Source organism: Mesoplodon densirostris, chromosome 2, assembly GCF_025265405.1.
Source record: "Mesoplodon densirostris isolate mMesDen1 chromosome 2, mMesDen1 primary haplotype, whole genome shotgun sequence".
Classification (NCBI taxonomy): Eukaryota; Metazoa; Chordata; class Mammalia; order Artiodactyla; family Ziphiidae; genus Mesoplodon; species Mesoplodon densirostris.
In genome coordinates this window covers 120,144,426-120,168,321 of record NC_082662.1, presented here as the reverse complement: position 1 = coordinate 120,168,321, position 23,896 = coordinate 120,144,426, and the positions used below count along the sequence as shown (strand labels likewise).

The window sequence follows — 23,896 nt, the reverse complement described above, 5'->3', positions numbered from 1 at the left end:
GCTCTGATAACGTGCCCCTCAAAATTCCCTAAGACCCCATGATAGCCCCTTTCTCTCCCACCTGGAACTTTGTACCCAGTCTTGATTTGAGGAGTTTACCAATTAGTGTGGGCAGCAAGGTTTGGGCAGGGAGGAAGTAAGGGAAAAAGAGGAAATGGGCAATGGAGAAGTGGAAAGGACAGGGTCACAAAAGGGGCGGAGATGAACAGGAAAAACTGCTAAGGACTGAGTCTAATGGAGAAGTAGAGAGTTAACACTCCTAAGTTTCCCATCGAAGTGAAAGACAGTAAGATACTGAGAAAGACATATCACAAGTTTGGGCTTGGGGCCAGAAGGCGGCTAATTTATTATAATTTCTCCTTTTCCAGTACATGCACAGAAAGCCTGACAGCTAAGCAATCATGTACGTGTACACACACACACACACAAACACACACACACACACACACAGAGTCCCATTCCCAACGATGGACAGGCTTCGCAGACGAAGCAGGTAGGTAGGGAGGTCCAATGCTGTTCCCGTGCTCACCGATCTACTTCTCCAAACACAATATCTTGGGTACCTAGGAGGTCAGAGGGAGGAGGAAAAAAAGCAATGTTACCAAGAATCTAGAATTCATTACTGTGCTCAGGAAACTGAGGATTTGAGTCCATGCCCATAGTCTATGTTGAACAGGAAGTGTTCAGTTTCTGTCCCCAATCAGAGTCTCAAACTCCCTTGCCTAGAACACCTCTACTACACAACAGGCCTTGTACCTATGATGGCAACGACGTCCGCCAACATGTGTCCCTTAGACATCTTGTCCAAACCAGCCTGCAGAGATTAAGACAGCAATAGTGTTAGGCAAGATTAGCAGGGCAGAAGGAGGAGGAGTGAAAGTTCATAAAAATCTCAACAAGGCCATTAATTACTGGATTCATGTATTAGCGTTAGAATCTTTGGGGTTGGTTCTTACCAGGTGGGCAAAACCAGGAGCCTTGATCTTGCATCGATAAGGGCGGCTGCTGCCATCAGACACCAGGTACACCCCAAACTCTCCCTGTCCAAGGAAGAAGGTTGGCTGCCTCCATTAACAGGAAGAACCCTTTCCTCTGCCAACAAAAACCTCTCTATTCACCCTCACATCCTCTCTCTCACTGACGAACAAGCATTTATCTGAACATCCATCTCCAGTCACCCACTCCACATACTGTCCTTTCCTTCCCCTTCCTGCCTCACCTTAGGAGCCTCGATGGCAGTGTATGTGGCCCCTGGAGGAACTTGGTAGCCCTCAGTATACAACTTAAAGTGATGAATCAGTGACTCCATAGAAGTCTGGAGAGAGGAAAAACGGAGCATCAACAAGCCAGATCCAAACTGTAATGGCAGGTGTACCGACACACAGAAAATCATCTCTACCCCCAGGGAGTCTAAAATCCCACATGTAAGTCAATGAGCAGAGAAGTTATAGAAAAAGAGAGGAGGCTACGGGAGGTTAAGAATCTTATACAGTGAATTCTTTGAAAAAGGAAAACTGAAAAGTAGGATTTAATCCAAAGATACTCCTCCCCAGGTGCTGCCCCCTTTCCCCCTTTTCCCTCCCCCTATAGCTAACCTTCATCTCTGCTCGTTTTGGTGGAGACACTTTGGCATCATCAACCTTGATCTCCCCGGGAGGCATCTTGTTCAGACACTGTAAGATGATTCGAAGGGACTGGCGCATCTCCTCCACCCGACACAGGTACCTGAAGTAGACGAGACAGACTCAGAGCAAGAGAAGGGCAGCCAGAGGATGAGATGTGAGGCTGGGAGGATGCCCTTGGCTGAATTGAAGAGTGCTAGGTAACTTTCCTCATTCTTTTCTCCTAGTACAGCATCTCTGTTTGGCCTGGCCACCCATATAAAACCTACAGTCTTCTGATTCGAGTACTGGGCCCTCTCCTAGTTTTCTCAGACCAAATCCTCTTCTAGCTTTCTCAGACCATGTCCTGTAGTATTTCCCTCTTTAATTACCCTCTTAAAACATTTTTTGGAGTATAGAACAGGTGAGAGTCAAAGTGACTCAATAAGAAAACAGTAGCAAATTTTTCTTGGGGTCAGTAAAGAGGAATGGAATTTGAAGCTTAGAATCTAGTGGAAATAGCACTGGATCAGGAGGATTCTAGTCTCAAGCACTACTAACAGAATAATATCCCAGGCTAATCTCTAACTTTTATGCTTCAGCTTTCTCAGCTATAAGATGCAGCCTAAACTAGTTCCATCTAAGACATAAGAAGAATGTAAAGGTAAAATAAAATGTCCCATATGTGCAAGTGCTTTGAAAAGCAACCTAGTTTAACACACACAAGAGCTCCAATAGATACTGGAAAGTATGAGAAAGAAGAAAGTAGTTAAGAGAAAAGTCAGACGGGGGAAACTAGCTGGACAAAGAGCTGAGAAGGGATCTGGGCCTCACCTATCATAGCAGTCCCCTTGAGAGCCAATAGGAACATCAAACTCCACCTGGTCATAAACATCATAGGGCTGGGTCTTCCGCAGGTCCCACTGGATGCCCGAGCCCCGGAGCATTACCCCGCTGTAGAGAGTATAATAATGGGACCAAGGGTCACTTATCACAAAACAAGAAAAGAGGCATGCTCTCTTCCTTAGTCTCCCCTCTCCCTCCCGCACGCTCTGGGCATGGGATACAAAGACAGCATGGCAAAGAAGGTGCCACACCTGAAGCCAAGAGATTAAGCTGGAACCCACCCGCCCCTAAGGAGAGAAGTCTTATTCCTCACACCTAAAACCATAGTTAAGTGCGTCTTCTGCTGTTACAACCCCAATGTCGACTGTCCGATTTTGCCAGATCCTATTGTTGGTCAGCATCTGTTGAGCAAGAGAGCTGGTGTGTGAACACTCTTCATGACATTCTTCAAATACTTCTGTATTTCTTTATAACTGGGGATTAAAATCCCACAGATGCTCTCAGGGTAAAAGAGGGCTTATTCCCACTGACTCCTATCTTACCTCCTCCAGCTCATCAATGCGAAGAGAGAAGTTCTTAGAAAACTCATAGATGTCATCCATAAGCCCCAGGGGTAGGTCCTAGACAAATGGAGAATCGATAGTGAGTGCAGAGTCTCCACTAAGGAGAGCCAGCTCTGCCTCAGGGATACAGGGTTAGCGCTTCCATCAGCCAGGGCTGCCCTCCAGTGGCCACAGAGGATACAAGCAAGGACTGGACATTAAGAGAGGCAGGGGAGCCTGCTCACCTGGTGCACACCTCCTGGCCGGACATAAGCAGCATGCATCCGAGCCCCAGACACTCGCTCGTAGAACTCAAACATCTTGATAGGACACACTGGGAATTAGTGACGAAGTCCTGGGCCCGTAGGTCCAACACCACGATGGTCTACTCCCCCACCTCCAGCCTTCTGGTGCCCAAGCAACCCCTCATGACACAGAGCTCCTCAAGAATATAACCCAGGTTAAATATACCTTCTCCCCCTAAATGTTCTCTCTCCTTTTACTCTCGTCTCCTTCATACCTTCTCTACCTCTGGCACTTCCTTCCCTTTTCCTATTCTTTCCTCCTTCTCATACCTTCTCCCTTTCTTCAAACATCCAGAAGAAAGGGGTCATGGCCCCAATGTCCAGGGCATGTGTGGTCACAGCCATGATGTGGTTCAAAAGCCGAGTGATTTCTCCAAACAGCACTGGAGAGAGGTGAAGACAAGAAGAGAAGGATATAGGAGCCAAGGATCCAGGCTGACAGAGCAGTTCTGGGCAGAGTCTGGGGTCTGCATACTAAGCTCCGGTTCGGCGCTCCTAAGATGTGGGGCAGAGGCACTATGCTGTACTCTCAGTGGGCCACAGGAAGAAGGGGATGGGGCGTACCTCGGATCCACTGTGCCCTAGGAGGAGGCTGGATGTTGAGCAACTTCTCCACAGCCAGTGAATAGGCCTGTTCGTTACACATCATGGACACATAGTCTAGCCGGTCAAAGTACGGAAGGGCCTGGGAAGAGGGAGGAATCAGGATCACATCTAACAGGCCAACGAACGCTCAGTCTGGCTGCTAGAAGCACTGCTCTCAGTGGGCATCAGAGGTCAGTGCTACATAAACCTTCCCCATCTCAGGAGCCTCAGAAAGGCAGGATGAAACACACGGAAGGGGTGAAGGTGGGGGGACCCCGATTTGTCGTGCTTGCCAATTTCCATGGTGAAAATACTAAACTACCAACATTATGTAACTGACCACACACAGCGCTGGGCCGAGTAGCACACCATTACACAATATTTCCACTACACAGATAGATACAATGGAAGTAAATACTTAAAGAGCACAGCGTAGAAAAATGTGGTAAAATAATGAAGGCATGGACTTTGATACTTCTTACCTTGATTTTTAATATATTAAAGCGCAAGATAGTATAATCTGATTTTTAATTAACAGCTGTGTTTAACAACTGGCTCACAAAATTCTTGAAAATTTAACAGTCTGTTCTTGTGAGCCAGTATGAGTTAGCTCCAGCACACCACTGCCAACCAAGTCTTCTGGGCCAAGTGACGCCTCTGTCAAAGAAGAACGCCTCTCTGAGATACTGCAGGAGAAAGGTAATCTCAGGAGGAAATTAAGAACACCAAGAAGAATGGGATTTGTTTCTGTAGGAAGAGTCAGGTAGTAATGGTTCTTCCCCAGAATACCAAGAAAGCTAAGTCCCAGCTGTATGCTGAACCAGCTTCAGCGTCCAGGAAGGAGGCGGAACTAAGACGCCTCTCTTTGGAACAGCCAGTTCTTGCCCTGATGTCAGTGTGACGTGGGATAAAGCTACAGGGGTTAACTCCATGGACTCTGGGACCAGAAACCATCATTGCCTGGACTCTTTGCGGGAATCACATGCTAGTCAGCTGGTTCTAAATCCTAACCCCATCGTCCTCTGTTATCAAGAGCTTTCTTCATGATAGTAAGAAAAAAACTTCAGATTCCTATCCCAGTTCCAATTTCTTCAAATCTGACCCTCATTATTTGGGTCACAGAGTTCTCCTAAAAACAGCAAACTCTGTTACAAACTCCCTCCCAGTCACTCTGACTCACTGAATATTTCGAAAACAAACTTAGAATGCTGGAAGATACAAGAATCAGCTGTTAAACCTGAGGAGTTGACGTCTCTCTCCTCTTTCCCTGACCCCAGGGACACCAGCTTTGACGTACTAGTATGACATAAGAGCAGGGAAACTGAGGCACTCGAGTAAGGATAAAGGGGTCAGCCAAAAGTCAGCCAGAGAACACCTAGGAGTGTATCTCCAGCTCCAAAGTATTTCTGTTGGATAAACCAAATCCACATGATTCAAGTCAAGCATCCCCTGCCAAATCCCTCCATCCTCCCAACCAAAACTGTCCTAATAACCTCCACAGGCTACTCCTCTCAACACCCTCCTCCCTTGGGGTTTTGGGGCAGTGAACTGGCAAAGTCCCAGGTTAAAGCATCCCCAGGTCCTGTCAACAGGTCCCCGTTCACCCCCCACACCTGCAGATAGGTCTTGTATTCTATGAGCTTCTCAGTGCCTCGGTGCAGCAGCCCGATGTGAGGGTCACACTTGCGCACCATCTCCCCACTCAATTCCATCACTAGTCGCAGGACTCCATGGGCTGCTGGGTGCTGGGGCCCAAAGTTCAGGGTCAGGTTCGACACCAACGTGTCCTTTGGAGGGTCCACATCTGAGAAGTGGGAAATAGTTGAGCCAAATGGTAATTCCTTTGAGAACCCCCAAAAGACAGCAAGGAGTTAGCATCTCCCTGGAGACTTTCCATCTCACCATTCCATACCCTGCTGATTTCCTAACCTTTATCATAACCAGGAAGACCATCAGATGGGAAAAAGGGAAGGGAGACTAAACTTTCTGATGAGAGGGACCATGAGCCTCACTCTTTCCATGTCTCTCAGGATACCTTTAAAAAAATAATAATGATAGATAACACTTATACAGTCCTTATTATGTGCCAGGCACTATTCTAAGCACTTTACTTATTTTAATTAATTTAATTATTTCAACAACCATATAAGTAGTTGATACTATCGTTATCCTCATTTCATTGGAGAAATTGAGGCCAGAAAGACTAAATGAAATTGTCAGTTAGTAAGTGGCAGAGTCAGGATTTAACTCAGCCTGGTCAGCTCCAGACTCCACACTCTTAACCACGAAGATACACTGCTCTCCAGATGTATCTGCTGAATGGACAACTAATTGGGAAATGTATACTGAATTCTTACTACTACTAATTGACAGTTTTTACCCTCAAGAGGCTCACAATTTAATTCGGGAGATAAGTACATGTGAGAAACTAGTAACACAGGTCAAATTTACAAGTTGCCAAGTAAGCTGCTTAGCCGTTAAGTATTTAAAGAAAGGAAAGGACACTGTGAAGATCTCGTGGAGGCAAGATATGAGCTGGTTCTTAAACACAGGGAATGATTCAAATAGGTAGAGAGAAGAGGCATCCCATGCTATGGAATGAACACATGTCAAATCTCAGAAACAAGAAAGTAAATATCTATGGTACTCTTGTTTGCCAAGAGACAGAAGATTAAGTGTTGGCAGGCAGTAGGGGGTAGGGGGTACTGGTTCAATTATCAGTATTATTTATTTATTTAAAATTTATTTATTTTGGGCTGCACTGGGTCTTCATTGGTGCACATGGGCTTTCTCTAGTTGTGGAGAGCAGGGGCTACTCTTCGCTGCGGTGCGTGGGCTTCTCTTGTTACGGAGCACGGACTCTATGCGCACGGGTTTCGGTAGTTGTGCTTTGCAGGCTCAGTAGTTGTGGTGCACGGGCTTAGCTGCTCCACAGCATGTGGGATCTTCCCGGATCAGGGCTTGAACCCATGTCCTCTGCATTGGCAGGCAGATTCTTAACCACTGCGCCACCAGGGAAGCCCCAATTATCAGTATTATTAATAACACTTAGGGAGGACTTAGCATGAGCCAATCACTACATTACATGGTTTATGCTACTTGTATCTCATTTAATCCTTACAATAACGCTATGAAGTAGGTACTTTATTCACTGGTAAATGGAGAGTTGAGATCTGAAACCAGAGTCTACCTATGCAACCAAAATTCTTCACCATGGGCTTTGGAGTCAGACAGACCCACGTACAAATCCACCTGTATCCTCGACCACATTTTAATCTCTCTACACCACAATTTCCTCAAAATTGGGATAATATTAGTATCACTCTCATAGGGTTGTTGTAACAACTAAGTGAAATAATGCATACAAAAACACTCAGCACATGGTAAGCACTCAGCTGTTGTTACTGTTAAATTTTTGAAAGGTTAACTGGAAGTTCCTTTGGAGGTTTTCGAGCAAAAGAATGAATGACATGCTAAAATGATGTCTGGGGAAGACAAAGGCATAGACACTGTATAGGATAGCTGGAGGGAGACTATATCAGTGGCAAGAACCCATCAAAGAGACTTCCGAAATAATCAAGGTCTAATACAAAATAAATCAAAACAACAAAGGGAGAAATGACCAGATATGAAACATTATTAAAGAATCTGCACGTTATTGGACATAGACATGCAGGGCAAGAGAGAAAAAAAGAGCCAAAGATGACTAAAAATTTCAATCCTGAGGGATTAGGAGAGTGAGGGAGTCACTGATCAAAATTAAAAATCACGGGTTTCCCTGGTGGCGCAGTGGTTGAGAGTCCGCCTGCCGATGCACAGGACACGGGTTCGTGCCCCGGTCCGGGAAGATCCCACGTGCCGCGGAGCGGCTGGGCCCGTGAGCCATGGCCGCTGAGCCTGTATGTCCGGAGCCTGTGCTCCGCAACGAAAGAGGCCACAACAGTGACAGGCCCGTGTACCACAAAAAAATAAAAAAAATAAAAAATAAAAATCACAAGGAAGAGCTAGTTTTGATGGGGGAGAAAATGTTTCGTATTTAGAAATGTTTCATTTGGGTGCCAGTGGGAAAAATCACCTTGTCAAGAGGGGGAGATGGAAATATACTGAACCTCTGGAAAAAGCTGAAGCTAAAGATATAAATTTGATAGGGATCTTCAAGGGTTGACTGGGACCTTCTCTTTCTTTTCTCTTGGAATATTCCACTTGACAAATACCTCCTATTATCACTATTGTCACGTTTGTTGAGTTGCAAGGTTAAAGAAGCAAAAAGAGTTGGCGGCTAAAATCTGCCTCACACGGAGAGGTCAAGAGCACTTAGAAATCAGCTTGGGGCATGGAGGGGTGTGGGTTGGGACAGTGGCACTGGGCACTCACCATTCCAAGGTGGAGGCTTCCAGTGGGCTGTTTCCTTGGTGGGGTACATGACAGCACCCCCAAACTGCTCTGCCCATTCCACATCTGGCTGCCATTGCCGAGCACCTCTGGGGAGGTAATGACAGATCCTAGACAAAGGGCCTGAACAGTGCTTGGTTCCTCTGTTCCCATTCACTTTCAGGTGGGTCCAGGGAAGGGTGTCTTGGATTCTTCAATGCCAAGTCACTGACACAGGGTTGTGTCGCTTTGGCAGAACAAACTGAACTCTAGAGGTTCCATCCTTACTAGCAACTTATTCCTGAAATCACTTCACCTATCACCCGTACGCATGCAAAGCTGGGGATCCCAGCTCCTTTAAATTCTGGTCATATTCATATTCCCATCCTGGTGAATATGAACTCAAGAAAGGTGTGTTTATTCAAGGTCAACCCAAGAGTAAGAAAAGAAAGGGGGGTGGGGCATGCTGGCTCCTTGGCTCTGCTCAAGTATGGCCAGAACAATGCACTGGGGCCAACCCGGGGATTCTTGGTTTATGTTCCTCCTTTAAGTCTATCGGGGTTGCTCTCCTCTTCTTCCACAGCGTCTAAGGAGACCTTTCACCAGTCGCGCCCACCCGTGAAGGGGTTTGGGAAAAGCAGCAGGACATAAAGGGAGGGGGACGTTATCACTAACTCTGAAGCGCAGAGTCTCCCTCCAACTGATTTCACCTCTGGCAGATCGAGCTCAAACCCTTTTTCCTCCCTCGGCCAAGGCAGGCACCACTGGATCCTGGAACTCGATAGAGCAGGCCTGGGCGAGGGGTCACGGGCCTGGGTCATTCTTTCCTATGGGGTCACAGGGCCCGTGGAATCCCCGGACTCGAGAAACCCAAGCCCTGGGGACAGCGCATCGAAGGCTGCCCTTGGTCTCACCTGGTGGGCTGAATCGGCAGTCGGGCCCCAGCCCCGGGCCGCAGCACCAGGGCCGCGACGCCCCGGAGGCCGCATAGAGACCTGAGCGTCGCCATCTTGCCCCGCCACAGACTGCGGGAGTGGGAACCGGGCGGAAGTGCCTCTTGCGCGCCTCCTTGTGGGCTTCTCGCCTATTGGCACCACGCAGCCGCCCTCTTGGAAGCTGGCGGGGTCGCCGAGCGCGAACCTGACAACATCCGGGTTCTGCACTCCGGCTTCACTTTCGCTTAAATACCGGAGGCAGGGGCCCTTGCTTCCCACCGCTCCTGGTGGGCTCTTCTAAGGCTGAGCAGGAGAAAATTGCAGTTACTTCTGTGGGCAGCGGCGCCCCTCGCGCATCGTCGCCGAGCCGCCTGCGCGCCTTAGGAAGTGCCCTGCCGCCCGGAGCCAGGCGGGCACTCACACGGGGGCCCTTCCCCACTCCTCGCCTGAGCTGCACCGCTGCTGTAGCCCTGCCCTTCTGGGGTAGACCCGGGCTTTGCCAGTTACCTCCTTAAACCCGAATCCAAAAGATTCGGAGCCGGGAGAGCTAGCTAACTTCCAGACGGCCTAAATGGGTTAGGGAAAAATGGGCCCAAGTGGGGCTGGGCGGGTCTGAGAGCTCCTGCCAAAGTAAAATGAAAAAAGAGTAGAATGCGAAGGCCACCAGCATTGGAACGGGCTGCTGGGGTGTGTAGGAGCCACCTCATGAGGAGAGGAGGTCCCCTATGGGTGACTCTGATATCTGCCAGGCTTCCAGAACCCACAGAATTACAGACCCAGGAAGTGCCCTTAGCGATGCCTCGCACCCCACTTCCATCCTGGGTCAGTCTCTTACCTCATATCTTTCTGACCCGGCCTCTGTACTGGCCAACGGCATAAAACTGTAGCACCACCAGGAGACTGATCCTAATCCTGTGTCGAAGAGACAAAGAGGAGTTCCAGCCTTGGAGCTAGTTCCTGTTCTCTCTGCTTCCAAGCCCAGCTCCAGCTGGGCCACCCGTTAACTCTGCACATCCCTCCCACTTGGGGCCTGGAAAGAGGCCTTCCCCAGATCTCCTCCAGACAGGGTGCCTGGGCCACAGCTCACCAGAAGTACAGCAGGGTGGGGCAGACAGACCAGGAGAGTGGCAGAGACAGGGAATTCTTAGCTACAAAGAAAGAGGGGAAAGCCAGACTTCTAGCCTGGGAGTTGACCTAATGGGAACTGTACCAAAGGGTGAGGCCATATCCCTGGCTGTGGGAACTGACTGGGACACCTGGGTGGGCTCGGCAGCCCTCACAGAGCCAGGCAGAGGCTGTGCCTCCCTGCCCCCCTCATTCCCCACCGTCTCCCTGGGCCTTCTCTCCCGGTATAGCTGAAACACAGTGAGTGTGGTGATAGTGAGGGAGGACGATGTGGGGACTGCATTTATTTGCCCTAATCCAGCCTAGGAGAAGTCAGGATAGACTCCCGGCTGCTTGGCCCTAGGGGCAACTTGAGCTGGAACTAGGGTGAGGGATCCTGGGGGGCTGCCTAGGACACTGCATCTTTTGTGCCTTCTCCCTGCTGCCAACACTCCCCCCACACACACTGCTGCTGTAACTCTAAGGCCTTTTGTCTTTCACTGCTTACTCGGCCCCTTTGTCCTAGTCTCAGATGCGGGTGCAGAGGGGCAGTAAGAGTCCTCTGGTGACAGCTCCTCTTGCTCCTGCCCCTTCTTGTCTCCCATCCTTTGTCTGACTCCTGCAGCACCAACCCCCTCCCCTTAGGACCAAGGTCAGGGCATGTGGTGGGTCAAGAGGTGGGTCCTGCAGTCAGAAGAGGGTGGGTGATAGAGGAAGTGATGGTCACCAGGGCAGGTATCAGCAACCTGAGCAGGAAGGGAGTGGAAAAGGAAGTATTCTGGCGGATGGGATGTGGAGGACAGGAGGTGACTAGGCAGAGAGTGAATAGAGGAATGGGGGCAGGGGCAGGTGGTCTGCCTCTGGGAAAGGAAAGTGCTGACGGTACTCTCCTTCCTGGGGATATCCTGGGGAAAGGAGTGGCCATAGCATGGGGTGAGCAGAAATCGCCCCTACTTCTGAACCCTTTCCTTCCTTGTCTTGAGAATCCACCCCCAAGACTTCTTTGCTGAGTTCTCTCCAGTCCCAAGCCAAGGGAATCATTCTGCTTCCTTTCCCTAACATTACCTCTTCCTCCCCAGGCACTCTCTCCATCCCAGGCACTGGGTTTCTGTTTCTCTCAGTTCCCTAATTTTCCTGTACACACAATGCTGCAACCACCCTCTCCCTGTCCCATGGGGAATGAGAAATAAAAGATTACTAGATATTCCAGGAACCACTGGGTTCTTAGGACAAGGTGGGGCCGAAAAGGGGAACCAGGTGGGGATTCCCTCTGATGGATTGACATAGGGTACTTCTGGGTTCCTGAGAGAGCATGTCTTTCCTGTGCTGGGGGCTGGCTGACTTAAGGCTGGGGGAGGGTTTAGGGCAGTTGGGAGTGGGTAGGAGCAGGGCCAAGAGCCTGGGGGAAGCTACTGGGAGCTGGGCCAGGGAAATGGGGAGTCAGGAAGTGGGGAGGGGGAGCTCTGGGGGGAGTGGAGGCTGGAGGCAGAATGGCTGTCTGGGCTTCTGAGGGGGCGGGGAATGGTAATTCAGGAAAGGGGATCCTGAGGGAGAGGAGAGACGTTAGGGAAGAGGAGGTGCCACCCTAGATCTTCCTTCTATAAAAGGAAGAGTCGTTAACCCCTCCTGCCTTGTCCTCTGCCGGCTCCATGTGCCCATTCTAAGCAGACTCATCCTACCTTTGGGCAGTACACTCCCTGATCACTGTCTCCTTGCCTGCCCCTTCTCCTTGCCTCCCGTACTCTCTCCAGCTTCTTGGTCCCATCCTGAACAGTGTCAAGCTACCTCCTTTCTTTGTTCTGCCCTCTTGATGCTTCCTTACCTATTCCCCACCCTCTTTCCCTGGCAGCTCACTCAGTTCCCTCGGCCCTGGAAACCAGCCTCTAGGGGCAGAGGGCATCATGAGGGATCCCTGAGAAAAGGGAGGATGTGCCAGGTTAGACAGTGGGAGCTAGAATTCTCCTGGGACCATGGTCCTTTCTTCACGTGTTGTCCAGGCCCTTTCCCTGACTTCCTACCCTTCCTGAGGCTCTGTCCCACCAAAAAGGGAAAGAGACAGCTGAGAGCCGACTGTGGGGTTTGGGAAAAGACTATGTCATCAGCTGGCCCGGTGCCTATGATCCATCCGGCTGCTAGAGATTCCCCTCCCCTGGGCAAGTCCCATTTTTTTTTTTTTTTAAAGGAAAACAAAAACTAGATTTTTGGGAAGCAATGAAACACCCATCTGAGTCCTACCACCAGAGCTCCTGGCTGAATGGCTTACAGCTCAGCCAATCATAGTGGCTCAGGATGCTTAAAAGAGCTGGCGCGGAGAAAGGCTGGGAAGAACTCACAGGGAGACCCACAGACACATAGACACGGGAGAGAGAGGAGGAGAAAGACAGAAACAAAGGCACGGCGGAAGGAGGCAGAGAGAGGACAGGCACAGAAGCGAAGCCAGACAGAGTCTGAGGGAGTGCAAAGGGAGAGGCCAGAGAAGCTGCAGAAGACACAGGCAGGGAGAAACAAAGATCCAGGAGAGGAGGGTGTGGGAGGAGAGTTTGGAGGAACCAGACCACTAGGCACCTCTCCTAAGCCTAAGGGCCAAGTTTTCTCCATCTCATCTCCTCTGAAGGTCCCCAGACCCTCTGAAAATTCTGCCTCTGACCCTGGCTGGAGTCCGAGCCCCCAGGCTGCAGAGAGGAGCTTTCCAAAGCCAGGGCGGGGAGGACTTGGTGCCCAGACGGCCTCAGTCCCTCCCAGCTTCAGCACCAGTGCCATGTCCCGGACGGACTCGCAGCCCGGGAGGGGCTTGGCGGACTGCTGCCTGTGGGGAATCCAACCCCGCCTGCTGCTCCCCACCGTGCCCGTCTCCGGGCTGCTTCTGCTGCTGCTGGCCTCCCTCCTGCCCTCAGCCTGGCCGGCCAGCCCCCTCCCCCGGGAGGAGGAGATCGTGTTTCCAGAGAAGCTCAACGACAGCGTCCTGCCTGGTTTGGGCACCCCTGCCAGGCTGTTGTACCGCTTGCCGGCCTTTGGGGAGATGCTGCTACTAGAGCTGGAGCAGGACCCCGGCGTGCGGGTGGAGGGGCTGACGGTGCAATACCTGGGCCGGGCGCCTGAGCTCCTGGGCGGGGCAGAGCCGGGCACCTACCTCACTGGCACCATCAACGGAGATCCGGAGTCGGTGGCATCTCTGCACTGGGATGGGGGAGCTCTGTTAGGGGTGCTGCAGTATCGAGGGACTGAACTCCACATCCAGCCCCTGGAAGGAGGCACCCCTAACTCTGCTGGTGGGCCTGGGGCTCACATCCTACGCCGGAAGAGTCCTGCCAGCGGCCAGGGCCCCATGTGCAACGTCCAGGCTCCTCCCGGGAACCCCAGTTCCAGCCCACGAAGAGCCAAGGTAGGCAGCCCTGGAGTCTGTGTCCTGCAGTGTCCTCCTGCCATGTCTGTCCTACTGACCCCTATTCACCTTCTCTCCACCCACTTCCACTTCTGGCCAGTCTGCTGCTTCCCTCCCTTCTGCCTGCCTCTTCTCTTTCCACTGGCCTCCTTTCCTGGGAAGGCTCTGGCTTTTCCCTGCCCCAACCCTTCTCCTAGCCAGACCGCTGATCCCAAGGGGATTCCCAGAGGTGGGTCAGAGACTCTGTGCTGGGAATGACCGCTCTCTTTCTCCATCCCGGCCCTGCCTGGTCATGGCATCCTACTGGCACAGTCCCCAACAATGAGGCCCTCCTGATAGCCCCTTGGCCTTGACTCTTTTCTGGGCCCCAAATTTGATTTTCACCACCAGCTAAAGGAGTGAGGTTTGAGGCCCAAGAGATTGGCCTCTGGCTTCTGATGCTGTCTTCAAAATTGTTCTGGCAAACTGCAAACTAGGGCAGGAGTGGACCGGGGAGGAAAGGCATCCTGAACCCCCTTCTGGTCCGTCCCCTTCCCACATTGTGGACTGACTGCAAGGCTGCCTGAGGCTCCATCCTTTCCTCCCTCCCACTCCCAGTCTCCCCCCTTCTTCCCTTCCTTCCTCCCTCCCTCTCTAGCTTTAATCCAGACCAGACGCTCCCTCCACACCCGCCACGCTGAGATCTGGCCCTGGCCCTAGCTGCTGACTGAATTGTTCCTCCAACCACACAGGGCAGACACGTTGCAGCCCAGCCCTCTAGCCCCAGTCCTGCAGCCCCAGACACACTCAGCCATGGGGGACCCCAAAGTCCCTCCCAGAGGCAGTCCCAGCTGCTTTTCACCTCTTGGGCCCACATAGCCCTGGGACGTGGCATCCCCATCCCCTCCCCTTCTCAGAACCAGCAGATGATTTCTCAGCGTTACCACAAAAGCCCTGGGATTTGGAGTTGGGGGGGAGGCCCCACCGAGACCCATCAGGAATCCCATGGGATGTATGTGGCCCAGCTGGCTCTGCTGAGTTCCAGACCCAGGAAGTAAGGGAGGGGAGAAGTGATCCATGGGTCTGGGAGGCTATTTCAGGATACTCCTCCCCTTTTTTCCTCTCCAGCGCTTTGCTTCACTGAGTAGATTTGTGGAGACCCTGGTGGTGGCAGATGACAAGATGGTGGCATTTCACGGTGCTGGGCTAAAGCGCTACCTGCTGACGGTCATGGCAGCAGCGGCCAAGGCCTTCAAGCACCCAAGCATCCGCAACCCTGTCAGCTTGGTGGTGACTCGGCTAGTGATTCTGGGGCCAGGTGAGGAAGGGCCCCAAGTAGGGCCCAGTGCCGCCCAGACCCTGCGCAGCTTCTGTGCCTGGCAGCGAGGACTCAACACCCCCGAGGACTCGGACCCTGACCACTTTGACACGGCCATTCTGTTTACCCGTCAGGTGAGGCCCCAATCAGCACCTCAGGCCATGCACTGCACAACTCCGAGAAGCACCACGGCACAGACTGTGATGTAAATGGTGCCCCTGGAGTTGTTCAACATGGTGCCTGGTCCCAGCCACACTGCCAGTGCTATCTGGGCCCTGACAGTGCTGGATACGCAGTGCCCAGGTCTCCACTAATCTGGATCTCAGCTCAATGGACGCTGGTGTCTTGGTTCCTCATGTGTTGTCTCTGATCTCCCTCTCCACAGGACCTGTGTGGGGTCTCTACTTGTGACACTCTAGGCATGGCTGATGTGGGCACTGTGTGTGACCCAGCTCGGAGCTGTGCTATCGTGGAGGATGATGGGCTCCAGTCAGCCTTCACTGCTGCTCATGAACTGGGTAAGGTAGGGGTGGGGTCATGGGGCACCTGTGATGAGTGAGAGAGCTATCAGGGGTGAGGTGAGGGGACAGTGAGCTCACCAGGGTACAAATGCAAGTCACAAGGTGTTTCTTCCTTTTCCCCAGGACTAGGTCCAGGGCCATTACCCTTCTCTGCTCCGGATGTAGACAAACATTTAGGTTTTTCTATTAAATGAGATAGTGTGTAGAAATCTACTGTGAACTGTGTGTGTGTGTTTGGAGGGAGGTGGCACAGTACTGAGAGAGATTATTCACAAGAGTCAGTGACAGAGTGGATGGAATCAGGGTTGGGAATGTTGGCTATAAGGAAAAGTGGGTAGGGAGGGGCCCTGAGTGTATCATGGGGAGAGGGGAGACAGAGCAAGGGGGGCTACATATTGAGAAGCCCTTGGAGCACCAGAAAGACATTGGGGGCAAGTTGGGATGGGAAATGGATCTGACCATCCATAGCTGCAATCAGGCTTATGATGGGCCTTCAACCCCTTGAGGGCACAGGGATGAGACCCTTGGACCATAACAGGGCCTCTGCTCCCACAGGCCATGTCTTCAACATGCTCCATGACAACTCAAAGCCATGTGTTGGTCTGAATGGGCCTGGGAGTACCTCCCGCCATGTCATGGCTCCTGTGATGGCTCACGTGGATCCCGAGGAGCCCTGGTCCCCCTGCAGTGCCCGCTTCATCACTGACTTCCTGGACAATGGCTATGGTAAGCAGATGGCACTCGCCTTTCCCTGTGCAGGACCCAGTTCCTGCCCCCCACTGTACTTTCTCTTCTGCCGCATTTCACATGGGCCAAATTGACTCCTTCCAATGTGCCTCCTCTGCAGTGTGGGATGGGGTGAGAAATGCTGCTGCCTTTGTGTGGTTCCCACTTCCTCTCAGAATAAATAGCACAGCTACAGGAGGCAAGTTTTGGCTCAGTAGAATTAGAACTGACCTTCTAAGGGCCACAACTGTCCAACACTGCAAGGGGCTAGTTGTGAAAGAGGTGACTGCCTTGTCACTTGAGGTGTGCATGCCTAACAGTATGACTATGATTGGGCAGGGCTGTTGATGAGAAGCAGACTGAAGAATTCTGTAGCTGGTTAGAATAGGTAGGAAGATCTAGTGCTTTGAGTTCCTATCCTGATCCTGTTCTTTAGATGTGGGTAGATGTGTGACTGTAAGTTACCTCACTTCTGTGTAGCTGATCTGTAAAGTATGCCTAATAACGGTAACTACCTCATAGGCTTTGGCCATGATTAAACACGATACTGTTGGTCAAGCAGTTAGCCAATGTTCATCACATAATAAGCATTGAATAAATTTAGCTACTATTTAAAGCTTCTTCCAGTCCTAGAATTTGGATTTGAGGATCTGTCAGGCCCTGGGGAGCCCAAGGCTGGCACCCCTTCAACCTATTGGTGACTTCATACCCCTACCTCTTTTCCCAGGGCACTGCCTCTTAGACAAGCCAGAGGCTCCCCTGCATCTGCCTGTGAGTTTCCCCGGCAAGGACTACGATGCGGACCGCCAATGCCAGCTGACCTTTGGGCCTGACTCACGCCATTGTCCGCAGCTGCCGCCGCCCTGTGCTGCCCTCTGGTGCTCTGGCCATCTCAATGGCCACTCCATGTGCCAGACCAAGCATTCACCCTGGGCTGATGGTACCCCCTGTGGGCCCGCACAGGCCTGTATGGGTGGCCGCTGCCTCCACATGGACCAGCTCCAGGACTTCAATGTGAGATCCCAAGGGCAGGGGAGGGGCAGAGGGCCTGGGGGAGGAGTGAGTGGCCCTGAGCCCAAGAGAGGATATTTATCCCACTCTTCCATTCTGTCCTTCTGCAGATCCCACAGGCTGGTGGCTGGGGCCCCTGGGGATCATGGGGTGACTGCTCTCGGAGCTGTGGAGGTGGTGTCCAGTTCTCTTCCCGGGACTGCACACGGCCCATCCCCCGGAATGGTGGCAAGTACTGTGAGGGCCGCCATACCCGCTTTCGTTCCTGCAATACCCAGGACTGCCCAACTGGCTCAGGTGAGGAGTGGGACGGATGGGAGCCTGGGGAGGGATTGGTAGGACAGAAAGGACTGTCCCTTGAGTTCAGGGACCAAAGAGGTGTTGACTGTCCCTGCTGTTGAGGGGCGTGACTCTACCCTTCAGGAAAGTGACAGGTAGTCTGTGGGGGAGAGAGCTGCCATGCTGTCTGGAGGTCTGAGAGGCTAGGTGGAGGGGCTGGTGGGGCAGCGTGAGGAGAGAGGGGCTCTGACTGTCCATTTTAACCCTACAGCACTGACCTTCCGTGAAGAGCAGTGTGCTGCCTACAACCACCGCACTGACCTCTTCAAGAACTTCCCAGGGCCCATGGACTGGGTTCCTCGCTACACAGGTGTGGCGCCCCGGGACCAGTGCAAACTCACCTGCCAGGCCCGGGCACTGGGCTACTACTATGTGCTGGAGCCACGGGTGAGGACCAGGATGCCCCAGGGCCCTGTCTAAGCTCACACACTGCCCAACCCGCCCTCTACTTTCTGATGGCAGAGATCCAAAACAGCACTATTGCTGGCGTTCCCACAGCCATGCCCGGCCAGCCCAGGGGTCCACTCAGACTTCTCTGTCCGTGGGTATTTAGAAAACTAGCCCTGGACTCTGGATAAGTTGCCAGTCAGGCAGCTCTAGCCTGTCCCATTTCCCTTGGTTTCTTTCCCTCTCTCTCGCCCATCTTCCAGTGCTCCATTTTGTGAGAATGGAAGTGTGTGGACTTTTGGGCACTTCTCTGACCCTCTTCCCATGGGCTCCTCTGGCAAATTACAGTGGTGGCCTCATTGAGCTCATGGATGGCCAGTCCCTCACTGGACCGGCCTCCTGGAGACAGCCATGTCCCTGCACCCCCTCTCTGTGATAGGGCCCTGGGTTGAGGCTGAAGAAGGAAGAACAAGCCTAGCAGTTTTGCATCCTTCACCCCTGTTCTGGGGAGAATGCCTGCAGGTTGACTGCCCTCTAGTGTCCAGCTGGGACGGTACCACCAAGATTTAGGGCTTGGGATTGGGACTCAGACCTGCAACTCCCGTGTTGGCTTCTCTGCTTGCCAGCTGTGTAACCTTTGGGCAAGCTCTGAATCTTTCTAAACCTCAGTGTTCCATCTCTACAAACCTCAAATAGTGGTTGTGAGATTTATATAGCACTTAGCACAGTGCCTAATTCATAGTGAGTGCTCTGAAAATGTTGGCTTTTATGATTATCATCCCTTACAATGGCTGGGGTTCCCTCCACACTCCATCCACATCCCCTCTCTCACCCAACTTTTCTGGCATCCCCTCCCTGATGGGATATGGGTCTTGTTCGACTTACCAAGCCGTTTTGACTAAGGAAGACCCTTTCATCACTCCCTCTCTTCTCCTCAGGTGGTAGATGGGACCCCCTGTTCTCCAGACAGCTCCTCAGTCTGTGTCCAGGGCCGCTGCATCCATGCTGGCTGTGACCGCGTCATTGGCTCCAAAAAGAAATTTGACAAGTGCATGGTGTGCGGTGGGGATGGTTCTAGCTGCATCAAGCAATCTGGCTCCTTCAGAAAATTCAGGTTCATTCACTATTTATTTCCTCCTCCCACCTTCCTGGACGCTGCTCTGGGCCCTGGGGATACAGAGGTGAATGAACTCAACACCGCTTCTCCTCTCAAAGAGCTGATGTACAGTCTAGTAGGGGAGACGGACAAGTTCACAGTTACAGCACAGTGTCCCACCTGCTCAAAGGTGTCAGCCTGGGCTGCTGTGAGGGCATTTGTGGGCATCAGGAAAGGCTTCCCAGGAGGTGACCTCCCTTCTGGAGGAAAAATAGGAATTGGACAGGCACCAAGGAGGCGGAGCTTAGATGGGCACCTCAGTAAGGGGGCAGCAGGTGTAAAGGCCCAGAGAGAAGAGGAAGGAGGGCACATTTGCATGTAGCTCAGATCTAGGCTGGACAGCTCACGTAGGTCTGAGGAGACAACCTTCTACACACATACAGTCATACAAACACAGATAAGAAAGGCTGAGAGGATTCAGGAAGATGCTGAGTTCTCCTCTACTCCTTGCACACAGGTACGGATACAACAGTGTGGTCACCATCCCCGCAGGGGCCACCCACATCCTGGTCCGGCAGCAGGGTACCCCTGGTGTCCGGAGCCTCTACCTGGCCCTGAAGCTCCCCGATGGCTCCTATGCCCTCAATGGTGAATACACGCTGATACCCTCCCCCACAGACGTGGTCCTGCCCGGGGCAGTCAGCTTGCGCTACAGCGGGGCCACTGCAGCCTCGGAGACACTGTCCGGCCACGGGCCCCTGGCTCAGCCCTTGACGCTGCAGGTCCTGGTGGCTGGCAACCCCCAGAACGTACGCCTCCGCTACAGCTTCTTCGTGCCCCGGCCAGCCCCTTCAACGCCACGCCCCCCTCCCCAGGACTGGCTGCACCGCAAGGCACAGATTCTGGAGATCCTCCGGCGGCGCTCCTGGGCGGGCAGGAAATAACCTCACCGTCCCGGCTGCCCTTTCTGGGCACCGGGGCCTCGGACTTGGCTGGGAGAATAAGGGGGCTCGGCAGCTGCCTCGCACCGAGACACAGTTGGGGAGGGGCTGTGAGGTGAGCCCGCCCCTTCTCTCTGCCCTACCGAGCAGGCTGGCCCTGCCCGGGTTTCCTGCCCTGGATGGCTGGTGGATGGAAGGGGCTGGGAGATAGTCCCCTATCTAAACTGCCCCCTCTGCCCTGCTGGTCACAGGAGGGAGGGGGAAGGCAGGGTAGACCCCGGTTGTATTTATTTAGTATTTATTCACTTTTATTTAGCACCAGGGAAGGGGATGGGGGCTAGGGTCCTGGGGAAACTGACACCCTGCCCTCATAGCCCTCACCCTGTCTAGGAAATCCAGGGTGGTGGTGATAGGCGTAAGTGATCTGTGTGTGTGTGTGTGTGTGTGTGTGTGTGTGTATGAGGTTCCTCCTGCCTAGCTTTCCTCTCCCTGAATTTTCTTTTCTGGGAGAGGAAGAGTCAAGGGTAGGATAGGCCTTCAGGGAGTAAGGGATTATCATATTTTTAAATATAAATTGAATTCTGCTATTTATGTGCTCCTTTTGGAGTCAGACAGATGTGGGTTGCACCCTGGCTCCACATCTCTGAACACTAGTTTCCTCATTTGACAATAATAATACCTCCCTTGGAAATTTGTTATAAGGATTAATGTAAATAAAGAACTAGCATAATGCCTAGCACTTGGTAAGTGCTCAACAAATGTCAGCTGCTGTCAGTTATTATCACCACCACCTTACCGTCCTCGGCTCCACTGTCCATGGAGTCTGCAGTGCATTTGAAGGTGGCAAAGATCTGCATCAGTGGTGCCTGCCCTTGGCCCCCAGGCCCAATTCCTTTGGTTGGCAGAACCCTAGCCTGGCTTTTGAAGGACTGTCAGAGAAAGGACAATTCTGTCCCTGATCTCTGGAGGCTCCCATCCACATGGAGGCGTAATAAACACTTGGCTACAAGCACAATTGACAAGAACATGAAAGTGAAAGATAACTAGAACACTACCGTCAAAACAAACAAGCGCTTAGTAATGAGAGTGCTAGTTGAGGGGGTTGCGGGGAGCTGTTATAGAAAGAGCACGGGAGCGGGAGCCGATGGGTCTGAATCTCAATTGGGGTTCAGCATCTTCCTAGCTGGTAGTGGTGGGTAAGTCACGGATGCTGAGCCTTAGGTTGCTCATGTGTGTAATGGGGCTAAAACATACCTGTTCCCACAGGGTTGTTCTGAACAAATGTTACAATATTTTCAAAATAGTGAAGGCTGCACCCATGTGAGAGGTTATCCTCATGACTACTGAGTGACTGGTACAGGGTCCCCAGAATCAACCAGTGTAAACCCAGCAGACTTCTTTGAAGATGTGATGTTAGAATGGAATTTAATAAGAGGAGTAGGGGAGAGTCAGGAGGGCAAAAAAAAAAAAAAGCACAGAGAGGGAGCTGAGGTGAGGGGGAGCCAGGTGTTCAGTGGTGCCGGAAATCAGTTCTACTTTTCCTTCTGAGCAGGTGACTTTGCTTAAGGGAACAGGGTTGGGAAAGGGCGGCAGGTGGACCCTGCAAGAATTTAGAGTCTTGACTGGTAGTAGCAGGACTGCTAGGGATTGGGGAAGGGCTGAATGTGGAGGTGAGGAAGGAACAATAGGTAAAGAAGACCCTGAGGAGGGAGTGGAAGAGGGGGAAATGGGGGAACTAGGGGTGCTTCACTCTGCCGTAGTGGCTCTTAGCTGGGCTGCCCAATACTGCTCGGGATATAGTGCTGGGACTAGGGGATTAAGGCAAGCCATGGAGAGTGTAGCAGTTGTGTGCACTCTGCTCACTGGGGCTGGGCTTCGCTGCTCAAGTTCTGTACGAGGCAGCGCCTTACACAGTGCCCTGGACTTTGTACCACCAAGTATGGCACGTACTCCCTTGGCAGCACTGGGAACAGGGCAGCCCCCTACTCTGCTCAGCCTCTTTTCTTCCATATGCGTGGCCCCCACCTCTGTGCTTGGGCCCAGGCCCTTCCTCCTGTCCTCCTACCAACCAAGCTAGAGGAGGGAGAAACAGGAGAGTGGGACAAGGCCAGAGCGATCTTCAACTATTTCATCTGATTAGCAAAACTGGACCACCAATAACATGTTTATAGACAGACCTTAATACTATGAGCTGATGGTACAATAAGCAGAGTTCTGTGCTAAGTAGATGTAAAGTACAAACGCAGACAATACACAAATAAAGATGCTCACTGCAATCTGGGAGAAGGTTCTGTACTATACCTCCACAAAGAGAAATATTGGGTGGTACAAAGAACTGTATGATAAGGGCAAACTGAACTGTACAGAGGTTGATGCCTGGGCTTAATGGGCTATGAGGGTTAAGGAAGGTGAGTCTTGGGTTGGACCTTGAGGAACAGGTAATCATGATAGCCCTTCTTACGTTTCTTTAGTGCCGACGGTAATAAAACACTTATATACATTATTTTAAGAGAAAGCCCTTTACTCACTGAGAAGGCTTCTGAATGCCATGAAGCAGTTTTTCCCAGAAAGTTACTGAGTTTAGAGGCCACCTGTGTGATTGGATGGGTTGGTGGGGGGGAGGCATACAGTGAAAGAGAAGAGAGAGCTGCTTGCTCCTCAAAGAGAATTGATGGGTATCCTGGCCCTAAATCCCTAGCAAGGCCTCACCCCTTCCTGGAATGTTCTCGCCCATACCACCCTTCCCAGACCCAGGCTGTAGACTGCCTAAATATCCTGATGTCAGGGGTCCAACAAGTTCTTGCTATGGATGTGGGGAGGGCATACCTCCCTCAAAGAGCCAAGATGAGCTCTGATTCCTCAGTCGGCCTACTTATTGCCTTTATGGGTCTGAGCTGGGGTGTGGGTGTACAAGCAGGAGGAGAAACGGGAATAACAGGAAGGAAGCAGGCATGGAGACAGTTCAAGTATCTGGTCCTTAAGGGAAAAAGAAGGGTGATGAGCTGGAGGAAGAAGAGTCGGTGACTGCTGAGAGGGCGCCATCCCTGCAGAAGTTCAAGGAGAGATGGACAACTATTTTATGGGATGGCAAGTGTGCCTGTGTGTTCAAGGTGGGGGAAGAGGTCGAAGCAGTAACTGTGAGTTGGGCCAATTTCTTTAAGTTCTTTCTGTCCCTGAGATTCTCGACTTCAGTGATTAGAGCGGAGGAAATCTGGGCATTTGTCCAACCCCTATTTGTGTGGTGGGGGTGGGAGAGCCAGCATTCCTGAGGGGTGCCGTGGGACCAGCTACTCAGTTACATTTCTACTCCATCTCTGGCTCCACTTTAATCTCCATACGGTATTACAGTGTTCTGTTTTCTAAAATACCAGGTTGATAGTAATTGACAAAACCAGCATCCCATTGGTCAGGACTTGTGGGGGAGGAAGGGGGAAGAAAGGAGAACTTAATGTAGTAACATTTTGTTGGCTCAGAGGATGCTTCTGAACCAGTTGAGCACCTTCCCCATTGACTGTCGCTGGGGGCAAAGCTAAAATCATTGGCAGCAAGAGAAACCAGCTGACAGCTGCAGGAAACCACCAGTTCTAAAAATGCTCAGAAAGAGGCAGATGAGGGGAGGGGGGGAACAACAATTCCAAACAACTTCCTCAGATAGGACCTTATATGGGGACAGGCCCAGAGTACTTAAGTAGCTTTAGGAAGGAAAGGGAGAGGAGGAAGTATAGATTGAAGGCATCCCTCACAGTCTTTGGGCAACCAATAACAGGCCCTACAAACCCAGTAATAAACAAATACACAAACAGTGACACACATTGACATACACATGAGCAACTCCATAGAGATACATTAGCACATTCTCTTGATAATGTAGATGCAAATAAGCATTGAGAAGCTGAAAATGTGAGAA

The 23,896-nt window shown here is 51.8% G+C and overlaps 2 protein-coding genes across 2 annotated transcripts; one reads left to right on the top strand and one right to left on the bottom strand.

The window, feature by feature from the left end:
* Positions 1-315: 315 nt before the first annotated feature.
* On the bottom strand, positions 316-9,290 carry NDUFS2 (NADH:ubiquinone oxidoreductase core subunit S2). The gene is made up of 14 exons (XM_060090825.1): positions 9,165-9,290; positions 8,254-8,360; positions 5,493-5,683; positions 3,859-3,979; positions 3,565-3,677; positions 3,235-3,309; positions 2,990-3,067; positions 2,763-2,848; positions 2,436-2,555; positions 1,596-1,725; positions 1,220-1,315; positions 957-1,040; positions 757-814; positions 316-563 (listed from the first exon to the last, which is right to left on the bottom strand). The coding sequence occupies exons 1-14, from the start codon at positions 9,257-9,259 to the stop codon at positions 526-528; spliced, it is 1,392 nt and encodes a 463-aa protein (XP_059946808.1). The 5' UTR covers positions 9,260-9,290; the 3' UTR covers positions 316-525.
* Positions 9,291-12,598: 3,308 nt separating this feature from the next.
* ADAMTS4 (ADAM metallopeptidase with thrombospondin type 1 motif 4) lies at positions 12,599-20,084 on the top strand. Its single transcript, XM_060090824.1, has 9 exons — positions 12,599-13,671; positions 14,779-15,102; positions 15,354-15,486; positions 16,045-16,215; positions 16,943-17,229; positions 17,337-17,523; positions 17,777-17,952; positions 18,891-19,066; positions 19,566-20,084. Exons 1-9 carry the CDS (start codon positions 13,048-13,050, stop codon positions 19,990-19,992), a joined length of 2,505 nt encoding a protein of 834 aa, XP_059946807.1. The 5' UTR covers positions 12,599-13,047; the 3' UTR covers positions 19,993-20,084.
* The last annotated feature ends 3,812 nt before the right edge of the window (positions 20,085-23,896 follow it).

What these genes read in the sequence shown, in the direction of transcription:
- NDUFS2 (XM_060090825.1), bottom strand. Translation starts at nt 9,259, where the DNA reads ATGGCGACGCTCAGGTCTCTATGCGGCCTCCGGGGCGTCGCGGCCCTG. An exon ending in AATACAAGACCTATCTGCAG is followed by an intron (nt 3,980 to 5,492) that starts GTGTGGGGGGTG and finishes CCCTCTTCCCAG; the next exon opens with GCCCTTCCGTACTTTGACCG. An exon ending in CTCCTGGTTTTGCCCACCTG is followed by an intron (nt 815 to 956) that starts GTAAGAACCAAC and finishes TAATCTCTGCAG; the next exon opens with GCTGGTTTGGACAAGATGTC.
- ADAMTS4 (XM_060090824.1), top strand. Translation starts at nt 13,048, where the DNA reads ATGTCCCGGACGGACTCGCAGCCCGGGAGGGGCTTGGCGGACTGCTGC. An exon ending in GGACTGCCCAACTGGCTCAG is followed by an intron (nt 17,524 to 17,776) that starts GTGAGGAGTGGG and finishes TTAACCCTACAG; the next exon opens with CACTGACCTTCCGTGAAGAG. An exon ending in GGCTCCTTCAGAAAATTCAG is followed by an intron (nt 19,067 to 19,565) that starts GTTCATTCACTA and finishes CCTTGCACACAG; the next exon opens with GTACGGATACAACAGTGTGG.